At 43.9% G+C, this 14551-nt stretch overlaps 1 protein-coding gene across 2 annotated transcripts in view; it reads right to left on the minus strand.

The window, feature by feature from the left end:
• RP9 (RP9 pre-mRNA splicing factor) overlaps nt 1-14551 on the minus strand; it is a 120647-nt gene that overhangs the window by 27713 nt on the left and 78383 nt on the right. For both annotated transcript variants that reach the window (XM_069215448.1, XM_069215445.1), the window contains exon 5: nt 10887-10948. In XM_069215448.1, coding sequence (XP_069071549.1) covers nt 10887-10948 — 62 coding nt within the window. The remainder of the gene's footprint in view (nt 1-10886; nt 10949-14551) is intronic.

Consider the following 14551-nt stretch of genomic DNA (forward strand, 5'->3'; position numbering starts at 1 on the left):
GAAATCCCCACAAAAACAAATTCAAAATGGGACACAGAATACCGCTCATCCACTCCAATGAGCAAGCATGAAGCAAATGAAATCACATTCTTCTCTCCATTTATCACTTAGGGCAAAATTGCTCCTATCCCTTTCAAGCCGGTATCAGAGGTCACTATTGTTTTTATAGCCACATAAAAAAAGTCGTAGGGTAGGCATCTTGCTGATCTCTTGTTTTACAGTGCAAAATACCATGCCAAACTTTTTAGACTAAGAGAATCTAGTCTACTTTTTCAACATCATCCTAAGGAGGTGTACCACAAGGGGAACACTGGGGACAAACCTGCATTGAAGTCAATTTCTGCAGGACTTTCTTCATCATTCTCTGAAATCAAGCAGCCACGGACGCTAACCCAAATGCGTTCTGATAAACGGAAAGGCACACAGTTGTATGACAAACAATGTCTAGGCTCTAGAATCTTCATGGCAAAATACACTGCGGTGAGCACGTTCACTCCACCAAGCATGAACAGCGCTTCCGAGATGTAGGGTAAAGGCTTATGATCAACTCCAATACATAGATTATTGTAGAGCTTTACACATATCCATATCTTACTACCCCAACCCTTTCCCCTAAAAGTACAGGTGCCAACCACAAAGATGTTTCTATCACCTCTATGACTCCTAGGCATTAATAGGTGTCCAGCTCTTCTCTCTGTGACTCAATCGTGAGATTTGGCACTCTTCTACCCCTATGCCTAACAGGTTCTGTGTTGTTTTAAATAAATGTTTGTGCTTAAAGTACTTAAGAAATCCAAACTTCTCTCTCAAAAAGTCATTATTCTCACAGATAAAACCTGATCTGGGAAATTAGTGTTAAATGTGATACCAAGATCTATCTTATTCCTCTCCGCCTGACCATGTAAACCTTTTTAAAGGCCTCTCTTCCTTTAAATATAACGGTTATGACAGTAAAATAAATCAAATAAATCCTACTTCCACCTTATCCCCAGGTACTGATATGAGGTGGGAGCGACACAGTCTTCTCTTCACCAAGTATCTTTTCCCAACTGTTGTCACCGATAGAGTAAACGGCAAACCTGAACCAGCCAAGACCATCACAGACTTTCCTCCCACTCTGGCACAGCAAGCATCTACTATCCACTACACTATCAACTTGATCGACCATGTCTTTGTTATGGCGACTAACTTGCTAAATCAGTTTCTGGGTACCATCCGATGCATTTTGCACATTCTGTCCTCTTTCATAATGGTCTTGTTTACCACATTACATCAGACAATACAGGCATACCAGTTTAAACTATTACACTATTGCATAGGTGTCCGTGATTCCTACACTCACAACATGAGAGTTTAGATTTTCTGGTGGCATTTGTCTTCGTGTACTGTAAGGAAATGCCTCCTTGGCATGGTTGCCCCCTAACTTTTTGCCTTTGGTGATGCTAAGTTATGATTTGAAAGTGTGCTGGGACCCTGCTAACCAGGCCCCAGCACCAGTGTTCTTTCCCTAAACTGTACCTTTGTCTCCACAATTGGCACAACCCTGGCACTCAGGTAAGTCCCTTGTAACTGGTACCCCTGGTACCAAGGGCCCTGATGCCAGGGGAGGTCTCTAAGGGCTGCAGCACATCTTATACCACCCTGGGAACCTCTCACTCAGCACATGCACACTGCCTCTCAGCATGTGTGTGCTGGTGGGGAGAAAATGACTAAGTCGACATGGTACTCCCCTCAGAATGCCATGCCAACCTCACACTGCCTGTGGAATAGCTAAGTCACCCGTCTAGCAGGCCTAACAGCCCTAAGGCAGGGTGCACTATACCACAGGTGAGTGCATGTGTGCATGAGCACTATGTCCCTACAGTGTCTAAGCAAAACCTTAGACATTGTAAGTGCAGGGTGGCCATAAGAGTATATGGTCTGGGAGTTTGTCAAACACGAACTCCATAGTTCCATAATGGCTACACTGAAAACTGGGAAGTTTGGTATCAAACTTCTCAGCACAATAAATGCACACTGATTCCAGTGTGCAATTTATTGTAACATACACCCAGAGTGCATCTTAGAGATGCCCCCTGAATAACTACCTGACTTCTAGTGCAGGATGACCAGTTTCTGCCAGCCTGCCACACACCAGACATGTTGCTGGCCACGTGGGGAGAGTGCCTTTGTCACTCTGTGGCCAGGAACAAAGCCTGTACTGGGTGGAAGTGCTTCTAACCTCCCCTGCAGGGCCAGTAACACCTGGCGGTGAGCCTCAAAGGCTCACCCCTTTTGTTATAGCGCCACAGGGCATCCTAGCTAGTGGAGATGCCCGCCCCTCCGGCCACTGCCCCCACTATTGGAGGCAAGGCTGGAGGAGATAATGAGAAAAACAAGGAGGAGTCACCCACCAGTCAGGACAGCCCCTAAGGTGTCCTGAGCTGAGGTGATCCCTGCCTTGAGAAATCCTCCATCTTGAGTTTGGAGGATTCCCCCAATAGGATTAGGGATATGCCTCCCTCCCCACAGGGAGGAGGCACAAAGAGGGTGTAGCAACCCTCAAGGACAGTAGCCATTGGCTTCTGCCCTCCCAGACCTAAACACCCCCCTAAATTCAGTATTTAGGGGCTCCCCAGATCCCAGGAAATGAGATTCCTGCAACCTGAAGAAACAAGAAGGACTGCTGACCTACAAGCCTGCAGAGAAGGAGGAAGACGACAACTGCTTTGGCCCCAGCCCTACCGGCCTGTCTCCGACTTCGAAAACCTGCTCCAGTGACGCATCCGACAGGGACCAGCGACTTCTGAAGCCTCAGAGGACTGCCCTGGACTAAAGGACCAAGAAACTCCTGTGAACAGTGGCCCTGTTCAAAACCAGCTACTTCTTTGCAACAAAGAAGCAACTTTCAAAGACTGCACGTTTCCCGCCGGAAGCGTGAGACTTCACACTCTGCACCCGACACCCCCGGCTCGAGATTCAGAGAACAAACACCTCAGGGAGGACTCCCCGGCGACTGCGAGCCCTTGAGTAACCAGAGATGAACCCCGTGAGCCCCCACAGCGACACATGCAGAGAGAATCCAGAGGCACCCCCTGACCGCGACTGCCTGTAACAAGGGACCCGATGCCTGGAACCAACACTGCACCCGCAGCCCCCAGGACCTGAAGGAACCGAACTTCAACGCAGGAGTGACCCCCAGTCAACCCTCTGCCTAGCCCAAGTGGTGGCTGTCCCGAGAAGCCCCCCCTGTGCCTGCCTGCACCGCTAGAGTGATCCCCTGGTCCCTCCATTGTTTCCTACCTGAAACCTGACACCTGCTTTGCACACTGCATCCGGCCGCCCCTGTGCCGCTGAGGGTGTGTTTCGTATGCCTACTTGTGGCCCCCCCCAGTGCTCTACAAAACCCCCCAGGTCTGACCCCCGCGGACGCAGGTACTTACCTGCTGGCAGACGGAAACCGGAGCACCCCAGTTCTCCATAGGCGCCAATGTGTTTTGGACACCTCTTTGACCTCTGCACCTCACTGGCCCTGAGCTGCTGGTGTGGTAACTTTGGGGCTGCCTTGAACCCCCAACGGTGGGCTGCCTATGCCCCAGAACTGAGACTTGTAAGTGTTTTACTTACCTCCTAATCTAATCTTTACTTACCTCCCCCAGGAACTGATGATTTTTGCACTGTGTCCACTTTGAAAATAGCTTATTGCCATTTTTACAAAGACTGTATATGATATTGCTTTTATTCAAAGTTCCTAAAGTACCTAAGTGAAGTACCTTGCATTTAATGTTTACTGCAAATCTTGAACCTGTGGTTCTTAAAATAAACTAAGAAAATATATTTTTCAATATAAAAACCTATTGGTCTGGAGTAAGTCTTTGAGTGTGTGTTCCTCATTTATTGCCTGTGTGTGTACAACAAATGCTTAACACTACCCTCTGATAAGCCTACTGTTCGACAACACTACCACAAAATAGAGCATTAGAATTATCTACTTTTGTCACTATCTTACCTCTAAGGGGAACCCTTGGACTCTGTGCACACTATTTCTTACTTTGAAATAGTATATACAGAACCAACTTCCTATATGTACTCTACACCAACTTTCTCTACTACACGTTTACTAATCTCAACCACACTCTTGGACACATCAGTTTCAACCACCATATTCAACGGCCCATCCCTTATCTCCATGACTCAACCGAGGTGTGCTTCATCCCTTCCACAATGTCAACAACCTGCTTCTGATGGGTTACTTATCAAATTCAGACAGGCCTCGGACACATTCAGGATTACGCCAGCCCTTTTTTTTACATTACTCCACATTAGCTAATCTTCTCGGGGAAAATATGGACTGGAGCCCTGAAGGCACCAAACACATCGAAAACACTGCAGGCCATAAGGGGCAGGCAGGGGTCGTAGATTAGTTTCATGCCTTTATGAGGCAGTAAAAATAAAAAAGGTGAAGAAATCTTTTAGGGCAAGACAGCAGCGACAGCATCTCTCTTGGGAGCCCCTCACAGACAGGGACACAGGTAGGTGGCATACTCCCAGGTTTAAAGAGCATTAAGTAATGCTCAGTTTAAGATCATAAATTCACACTTTCTACACGGTACCTACATTATGATCTAAAAGCGTAATAGGATATATACCCTGAAAAGTCCTCAGTGCGACTGAAATGTGGGGAATTAAGACGCCTCCTTCCAACGCATGGTTTGGTTGTTTAAAATAGTATATGAATACAGGAGGAAAGTAGCAGACATGCTACTATCAGTTATGTGTGATATATTACTAGCTTCTGTCAAGCACTGCCTGCATGGTTTTATACCAAAGTCAAGAAAGGGAAGATGAGGTTCAAACTGGCAGTTCTGGGGATGGTGCTGGCCAAGTGCAACATTGCCAAACAGTGACTGCACCTCAGGAGCCACCACTAAAGTAGAATGGATGTGTTGGAACAGGCCATAGCAGAGGAATTACAAATGAAGATAATAAGAGATAAAGAAGCAGCAGATGAGATAATAGAATGGACAGAGGTGATTGGTAGACTAATGGAAACGTCGGTGGTAGGGGATACCCACTTCCACACTTCCCACCATACAATTAATAAACAAACAAAAGAAGCATACAGACATGATCCATGCAGCCCTATTTTGATTGAGGTTTGGTTTTCTAGAGAAAAATACACCGAGATGGATGAAGGAAGGGATAAATGATAACTCGAGAAGAATACTGTGAAAGGTACTGTTTGGACCCAAACAATGATACACTCAAGATGTGGATAATGTGTCAAAGTTTCCCTTAAATTCTGTTGGGACAAAAAAGGAAACGTTCTCTGCAAGGTAAAGATGTGTAGACCTGGCCCGAGGGCCCAACTGTGCTGTTGTCTGGATCTCTTTTTTTTCATAGGCAGTATGGTTCATGCATGTGTGCTTTGACATGGACCTGTCTCGTGGACTGCGGTCTTGTTGGACTAAGCTCATAGTGGTGGAAGGCTACTGCCTTCACCAGAGTTAAACAGAATGAGCGCGATGGTGGCAGCATATCGTCTAGTGATCAGTAGTAGAACAGGACCTTTTTACCCTGGCACTGGAGTGAGGCCTCAGGCTCACCCACCTTTCAAACGTTCCACTCCTGTGTGCTTAACTCACCTTTGGTCTACATCAAGTAGACACAGAACACTGCATAGCATGGGAGTAGTGACTCTGCGCTGGGTATATGATGTGTGCCTAGGAAGGGTACAGTAGCGGGACACACCTGTACTGTACAATGCATGTGTGGTTAGTTATGTATTGGGTGTACGTATGCTTACGAAGAATTCATGACATGAAAGATATAGTGCTGCAAACCATGTACACAATGAAAGCATGTGCTTGGTGTATGTGTGCTTGTGTGAAGTAAATTACATGAATGGTGAAGTGTTGAGCAGAGTGCACATGGTGAGTGAATGTGTGCTAGCAGTGTGTGTGTGTGTATAAATAACACACCCTGGATAACTATAGAAAAGCTTCCGTGCTGAACAGTGCATGCAAACACTGTGTGTACTGAATGCATGTGCACATAGAGTACAATGCATGGTGTTACTAGTGCAGGAAAGTAAGTGTTCTGTGAATGTACACTAAGTGAGTGCTCCTGTAATGCTAAATTAGATGATGGACCCTGGCTTCCATTTTAGTAAGCGCAGGCCTTCCTAGTGAAGACATGAGGAAGACACGAATCCCTCCCATACAGATTTGAAGATTGCTGCATTCCTGCGAGCTGGATGGGGCACACACTGGAAGAAAAAGGAAGAGATTCTCTTTACACTTCAAAAGACTGCTCTTTGATTCAGTGATAGATCACGAGGATGGGGTCTGGACACATCTCAGAAAGGGAGTTGGGGCTAATAAGGTAATCATTAAGAATGGGGCTGGGGGGCTGCATTAACCTTTTGATGCACATATCACTGTGTCTAACATTCAGGTATGAACTCTAGCTACACCTGTGATTTGTGTTGTTGGTCAATCAGCTTCAGAGGCCTGCCTGCTGTGACAGACATCTTTTATGAGGAAAGAAGAAAAGGAGAACTGTCCAATTCAAAAGAAGCAGAATCCGAACATAAACCTTTAAAGACTCAGTCCCATGATCACATTTGGTACCTAAAATGGGACTATAAGGAGGGGAGGTTGAGTCCCAAAAATGTGTAATTTGCCAAGCAGTCAGATGGGCTGTGTGAGAAGGGAAAGCTCTGCAAGCCTCTTGCCTGTGACCAGGACTGGGCACAAAGGCCTGCTAGTTTCCCTGTTGGGTGAGGGGACATCAACCAAGGAACCCATGATCACTTGCCCCGGAGTCTGGAACACCAGTGCTTTCCTGCTGGCCAATACCAGTGTGACCTCTTGGGAAGAGGAGAGCAGTGGAGGAAGTAAGGGCCAGTGGAGAGCCCTCTAGTGAGGACTCCCTGTGCGAAGCGAGGTGATTCGTCTGAGAACTGTAGCCCGTGTGCAGGATTTGTTTGTCAACCCCCATATCCCTGGAGAGGGCTGTCGTAGACTAAGTCGAGCACTGAGCGTTGTGCAGGTTATCGCTAAGCCTGTGCAGTTACGCTGCAGTGTCTCAGTATGTCAGAGGTGGCCACTGGTAAAGTTACTAATTCAGGGAGTGCCAAGACTTGAGTGCCGGGGCACCTGTGCCCGTATTATCACCTACCATTGCAACCCATGCCAGGAGGGACTGCTGGTACAAACACTGCCACAGGATTTGGGCCAGCATCCGAAAGATAGAATGAGGCAATGATTGGCAGGTTGGACCCGAACTGCAAGGAACTTGCCCCCGACTTACCGCTGAGGACTACTGGAGACTCTGCGGATGACATCCCAACCAAGCTGGCTCCAGTCGGGAACTAAAGAAGGGGTCCACTGCCCAAAAGGTTATAAGCCATTTTACTGGGTCTTTGAGCTGCTCCAACAACTGAGACACCCCTGGCAGTGCTGCTCAGGAGAGCGAGCCTGTGCCCCATGGCGCTGCTACATGGTTGGCGAGCAGCCAACTTCTCCTAACTGAGCAGAACTCACAGGCACATCTTATACGCACTACTGAACTCTTCCGTGCTGCGTGAGCGGGTAAGACTTGAATTGGGCCAGTAGAGCCCCAATGGACTTGCTGCTAATGGTACTGAGGCACCATAGACTCTTCTGAGTAAAATCTTGAAGAGTAAATGGGGAAAATCTTGAGTACAGCCTAATAGTAAACATTCCCTGGAAGCAACCACAGGTGAATGGGGCATAGCCCCACACAAATGCATAAAAGAGGTAGGAAAGGGATTCACCTGACAACTACTAGAGCCACGACCTCAAGGGTTTTGTTATTGCTTGTAAATGTTGTATTACTTTGCCTGCTTAGTTAGAAATAAAATACTACTTTTTCTTACAAAACCAAGTTTTTAGCTGGACACAGAGTTATTGGCCATACTATTTTCACTTTGAGTTATGAGTTGAGTTCACTGACCTGTATCTACACCCACCACACTGCTTAGGGAGCCATTGACTGCTCAACAACAGCTCCCACTTAAATTTAAGTGCAGAAGTGGTACTTGGCCCACTTCATCAGGATCCATAGTGAGTCAGGCCACCGGACATCAAGAGTGAAAGGCTTCAACCACCGCGTTTGAGCTCAGTTAAACCCCGTCCCCCACACACACACGCCCTGTGGCCCTTTGAAAGAGGTCCTGACATACGTTTAAATAAGTGACTATGCATGGATGAGTACACAGAATGCACGGTTTTTAAAATGATAAAATATGTTAGCAAAAAATAGAATCCTTCAGAGAAGGACTCCTTTCAAGTAACTTCCCTTGTAAAATAACACATGCTGATGCACAAAGTTTTTCTCAAAAGCTTGCAGCTGGCACAGAGAAATGTTGAGATTCCCTAATACCAAGGCTGCGTAGTCTTGATTCCACCTCATAAGTCATTCTTCTACTACTATAGACTCACCCTGCCAAATTATTTCACTTTTGCAGGTCCTTTTTTGTTTGTGCATGCTCTTTTTATAACTGTTTTCTGTCTTTCTCATCCTTTCCTCCTTTTGCGTTTTTCTCTCTCTTGCTTAGGGTCAAAGTCTGATGAGAAACCGCCGACCCTCCAAAATGAGTGCCAGTGTGCCCCATGTAACCCCTGGCTCCAATTGCGCACTCGTCATGCTGGGCTTTTTAAACCGGTCACATTTTGGCACACCTTTTCCTTAGCTTACCACGTTGTGGCGCGATCCAAAATGTCCTTTCAGCAGTTCTACATGCATGTCATACACATATCAAAGCTCACTCTTCCCATTCCCTCGAGTTAGTTTGTCGAGGCGTTTATAAATATTACTCCCTTCAATCCAAAAGTTATGTTCGAGTAGTCCTTCAGGGAGAGAACTTATGTCTACCAATCGCAAACAGATATGAATCAAACTGTTTATTTCCATTTATTCCAAGGCAAACGGCCTTGCAATAAACCAGCCTCCGAATACTGAGGAGGTTGTGACATAGTTGCCACTAGTCAACACAACAAATTAGAAAAAATAAAAGATTAACAGAACAAGTGAACAAAACAATAGTAGGATGATGCGGATTTCAGAACACAACTGTTCTGTTTCATGTCATATTCTATTACACAGTTTACATCTTCACCAGGAGAGTTGCAATGCTGGTCAATTCACCTATTCACAGCTTACATTTCAGTTAATTGGTTCTCATGCTCATAGTGTTTAACCTCATAGCCATTCATTCGTATTATTACACAAGCCATTCCTAAACTTGATTCGACACCCTTTGCCTATGCCCACTTGAAATAGATCCTGTTGGCAAACTGGTCATTTTCATAGCAAAGTCAAAACCAATTACCTCATTCCAAAATATGCTGAAAGCTTGACAGTGAATATTTCTTTCACTGCCACCAGGCACCGTACGTAGTACTCACCTGATGCATCTTGAGGAAAACACCACAGCATCTTCCTAGAGAATGCACTACGCAGCTAGGGATCTGCTGGCGTTCGGCGGCCACCACCGCGAGTGCTGCGAGTTAAGACACCAGTTGCCTCAGCGCTGTGTCTCCCTTAGTGACAATCGACGCAGCTCCTTGTGCGCAAGCGTTTGACGTCAGTCATCAGTGATGGTTCTGAAATGTCTCCAGGGATGATGTGGCAGAGCCAACTCATGAGTGAGCATTCCAGAATCTCCTACACAAGTTGTCTTCCCGGCATGATACACACATGCCAGTCATCATTTCAACATTACCTGGCGCTGTTGGGCAGACTTACATTTCATAAAAGACAGATGTGTAAGAAAAAAAAAAAGTCTATAAAATCTACTAATGAAGGTGAAAATGCCTTCTGCCTCGAATCCACACTACCTGGATGGATTCCCAAATCCACTCATTTAACTATCATAACATCCAGAATTTCATATTGTCGAGGTGGTTCTTCAAAGAGTTTGGTAGCAACGTAGCCAGCCCCACCTCGGGAAGCTCACTGCCATAGTTCCGATCAACTCCAGGGGATAATCACCAGCATAATAGGGTAATTGAGCAGACTTTGTTCACTCGGACAAAGATGCAGGTATAGCAGTACCTGGCACCAACCGACCAGAATCTTTTCACACACAAGCTTCAAAATATGTAACTATACATAACCTTAACAGGCACTAAATGATAAAGCCAGATAACAACATGCTTCATCATAGTTAAAATGTCAGTACTTGTTAAATTCATAAGGAGCAGAACACAGTAGACACTGTTGACATGTCCACTGGAAACAAGTATTGAAATGGGCAAGAAGTGCAAGACGTGTGCACATCACAAAACGATGAAGAAAACATAAGATGAAAACCTGAGGTGAAATAATGAAAGAAACTAAAAGCTAATGCTCAACATAATGAAAACCAGCAAGCCAAAATACGAGAATAGACTCAAACAAAGAAGTAACTTGTTTCTGGAGACGTTCTTATGGCAGCAGGAGAAAGAAAATCTGACACTATCAAATAGCTTGTTATTAACAGTGGGAAAAGTGATGATGTGCAAATGAGGGAGGTGTGCCAAGATCATCTCATTGACGTCAGGAGATATTATCTACCTTAAATGAAGGCTGAAAGTTCAGTATACGAAGAAATAGCAAAGTGTCACTTGCTGGCAACACCTTCACATCCTGCCAAAATATCAATCATCTGTAGTTGACGATATATGCGTAAAACTAAGTGCTGGAAATGTCTTCATGCAATATGAATCTTTTTGGTTACTACTACAAAATGGCAAAACTTCTAAGGATCATTCTAACACACTACTAGAAACTAGCAAACATAGTGGCGAATGAAATGTCAACTTCAAATGCCTAGTTAGTGACTGTCCTAATGACAAATAAAGCCTTTTACTAATTACTGCATTCAATAACCTTCTCACCTTCGTTCCTTTTCAAGACGCTGGTTCTCTCTTATTAAATCATACATGGGATCTTCATGTGCCTTAAAGACATCAAAAATAGATAAAACAAATTCAAATTATTTGATTAAAATAATAATTTTGACTTACATGGTGCTTATCTTAACTGAGGAAATGGAGCCACAAGGAAGTAAAATAAAGCCAACAGAAACATGCCAAGTTTTCTCCTGAAGTTTTCTTTACTGTAGTTGCATTCATATTGCGCTTCGCACCCCTGAAGAGGCACCAAGGCACCAAAGCACATTTGTAGATGAGTAGAACAGTACTCGAAGAGAGCGGTATGAATGAGAGAGTGCATGCCTTTTAGAAGAACTGTGCTTTAATCGTGTTTTGTCGCTGCTATTGTGTATGAAGTTGAAGTGAAAAAGGAGTGAGACACGGCACTTTCCTATTAGATGTTAGTTTATGCGTGTACAGAAAATGTCTGAGTGCCGCGTGTGTACGTGGAAAATGTGCTGGCGCTGTGCACGTATTCAGAAGCTGCTCAAGTGATTTTGAAGGAAGCATGTATTTGTATGTGCGTCCGTCTAGGTGTAGGCGAATGTGAAAATAAATGTGGTAGTCACACATGGGAATACCTACCATATTTGAAGTCATTAGTCTCATACAGTTTAAACATATTGAATAAGAGACACTGAAAAGTCAACCTTAGCACGTGTTGTGGAATTCATGAAGGAGCGGCAGAGGAGCAGTGCACAGGAATGATGATTATACAACCAGCCATTGTTATGCTCTGAGGAATCCACCCAGAAGCAGTACATAAAAAAAAATAACAATGAGCAATGATGCAACTAGCCGTGCGATATAGCATGAAAGGTCCACACACAAGTTGCAGAGGAAAAGCCCATGGGATTGGATGTATACAGTAAGCCAAGGCAAGTTCTGTGGCGCCAGTCAAAGAGAGGCAGGAAGTAAGCCCCAGGGATGAGTACTATATAGGAAGTCATAATGTATGCCATGATGAGTACGTCCAGGCAAGGCAGAGGAGCAACCCACATTAAATTAGCGCCTCCTCCACACTTGGATCTGAGGGGTCCACCCAGGAGCAGATATAGCCAAATCTGTTAGTGTGGACAACATTTAGGATGGGAACCCATGGCATGAATCAGCGATAAGAGGAAGCAAAGCTTTGGTTACTAAATAAAAGAGGGGGAGGCTGATGGTGTGCTACAAAATAGGATGAAAGATAGTGGAAGAAGGTAGGGGTCCTGGCCCTATCTTGCTCGAAGAGACAAGACACCTGTAACTTGGCCGCCCTTTATCTGGACACCTGGCTGAGCGCCTGGGGAGGAGAGGTTAAGTAGGTCTGGGCCTGTCACTGGAAGAGAGATAGTAAGAAGCCTCTAGCTTATTTAATCCAGGTGGTTGGTCACCAACGGTTTGGCCTAGCTCACAGTCACTGCGCAAACTGATAAACCTGCAAGCCAGAAGAGCACAATCTAGACATTACTCTTTGGTCCAGAACTACCCATAATTATGCAATCACTTCTACTCACTTAAGTAAGAGTAATTTGGGGGACAAACCCTACTATGACAGCACATTTAGTGAGCAGCCGCTCACACTATCCATGTTCTGCTGCATTTTGCACTTTCTTGGCATAAAAAGCATCCACTCCCCCATATTTGATGCAATAGCGCTAAATGCCGGTAGTAAGTTGAAAGAAAATCCTACACTAAGCGCACATTTAGCGAGCACAAGCAGCTGCTCATGCTGGGTATTCATGTTCTGGTGCATTTAGCGCAATTTCTTAGAGGAAAATGCATTAAATTAATTTTATTTCACGATTTGGAACTCCAAAGAGATTCACATGTACACTCATCATCTATACAAAAAAAGTAAGAATAAAACTAAAATCCATAAAAAATATATCCTAACTATCTTAAATACTATGCATAAAAGCAAAGAAAAATGTAAAACAAAGTTATCTTTACAGGACAATATAATCAGGTCTCCACCCATCACTTGTGACTTAAGACATCATACAATATTTACATGGAGGAAACGACAATCGCAGAGAAAACTACCATTTAGTCACTTTAGTTTTGATCCCCCACTGGCTAATTACACATATAAAATTCAGTGCACAACATTATGATATAAAACATAAAAAACAAAAGAACAATTAAATACCAATCTACAGAAAGTTTAGTGTATACATCAAAACAGATAAGTCCACCAAAAGAGTGCTAAGATCAATAAAGATTTAAAAAGACTTAAAAAATTTAAAAATCCTGAAACAAAATATTTACTTTAGAGGTTACCTCATCTAGTGAATGTATATTAAAATTTGCACACAGCAGTTTCAGACATTTTTTCCTTAACTCAGCTAAGGTGGGACAAATGAACACCACATGGTTAAAATTCTGTATCCCCGGCTGACAAAAATCTCAAATTTTCGAGGATCCATCCCACTTAGCAGTTAAATCTTTAAGAGGTAATCTATTAGATCTCAGCAAAAAGAGAAAACGTCATACACCATGTTGTAAGTTCCACGATAAATAAGGCCGAGGGTAACTGAAAGTCGCCGAATTAGTTAATGTCCTAAGCCTCATCTTATTATGACAAAACTCCATATCCAATGAAAAGCTTTTGCCCCTTATTGCCTCTTTTAGGCTCTTTGACAAGGGGTGTTGGAGTGAAAACGAATGAACAACTAACTGAAGCAACTGCATAGCAAAGTTAATATTTCTAAAAAACTGAGATTTATCTCTTAATGAAGCAAATATTTCTTTATATGCTAATGATCTTAAGGCAGAATCTTCATTCTGAGCTAAACAGAAGGCTCTCCGAATTACCGCAGCTAGGTCCTAGGTATAAATACTCTTGATGCCAGTATCTAGCCTTAATGCTGACACAGATATCGAATTATTACAGGAGACCAAGCTTCTTAAAATCCAGCCTTCTATCTTGTTCAAGAACTCCTATTTTGAGATTTCTATTCCTTCCATGACATACATGAGGGTGGGCAGGATTTTTGCTTGATAGACAGATAGTAAATGAGAAAAATGCTGCCAACCCACTGCATTATAAAAGGCTAATATACCACGTGACTGAGACAGAGCCTTGCTGATAATATTACATATAAGGTCTCGATCTCTAAAGGAGAAGGATAAGGTTTTTCCCCCAAAACAGTAGGATTTCACCCGCTCTAAACTCTTCTGACCCACTGAGCATGAATTTTTTTTTTTTTACGGGATTTATTCCCCAAGAAGCATAACACTTGAGATTTTAACACATTTATTTTTAAGTGATGCTGCTTAGAGTAATAATATAAAGTAGCCAGCTGCCTGTTGAGACCTTTCGGGGTGAGATCAAGCACCACTATGTCATCAGCATAAAGAAGACAAGAAATTGAAGCACCTCCAATTATACGCTCAAAGCCTTGGGTGTTCCCTAATACAGAAGCAAGATCATGAATATATATTGAAAAAAAGAAGGGGTGCCAACAGACAACCCTGTTTTAGAACATTTTTTGAAACAAATCCTGCGGACAGACCCTGCTCTCCACTTAGAAGTACTTTACATCACGTAGAAGAGTGCAGGGCTATGATTAAGCATAGCAAGTCTATAGGAACACCTAATTTTAATAATTTCTTCCATAATATCTTACGGTCCACCCTGTCAA

The sequence above is a fragment of the Pleurodeles waltl genome, chromosome 2_1 (assembly GCF_031143425.1).
Source record: "Pleurodeles waltl isolate 20211129_DDA chromosome 2_1, aPleWal1.hap1.20221129, whole genome shotgun sequence".
Classification (NCBI taxonomy): domain Eukaryota; kingdom Metazoa; phylum Chordata; class Amphibia; order Caudata; family Salamandridae; genus Pleurodeles; species Pleurodeles waltl.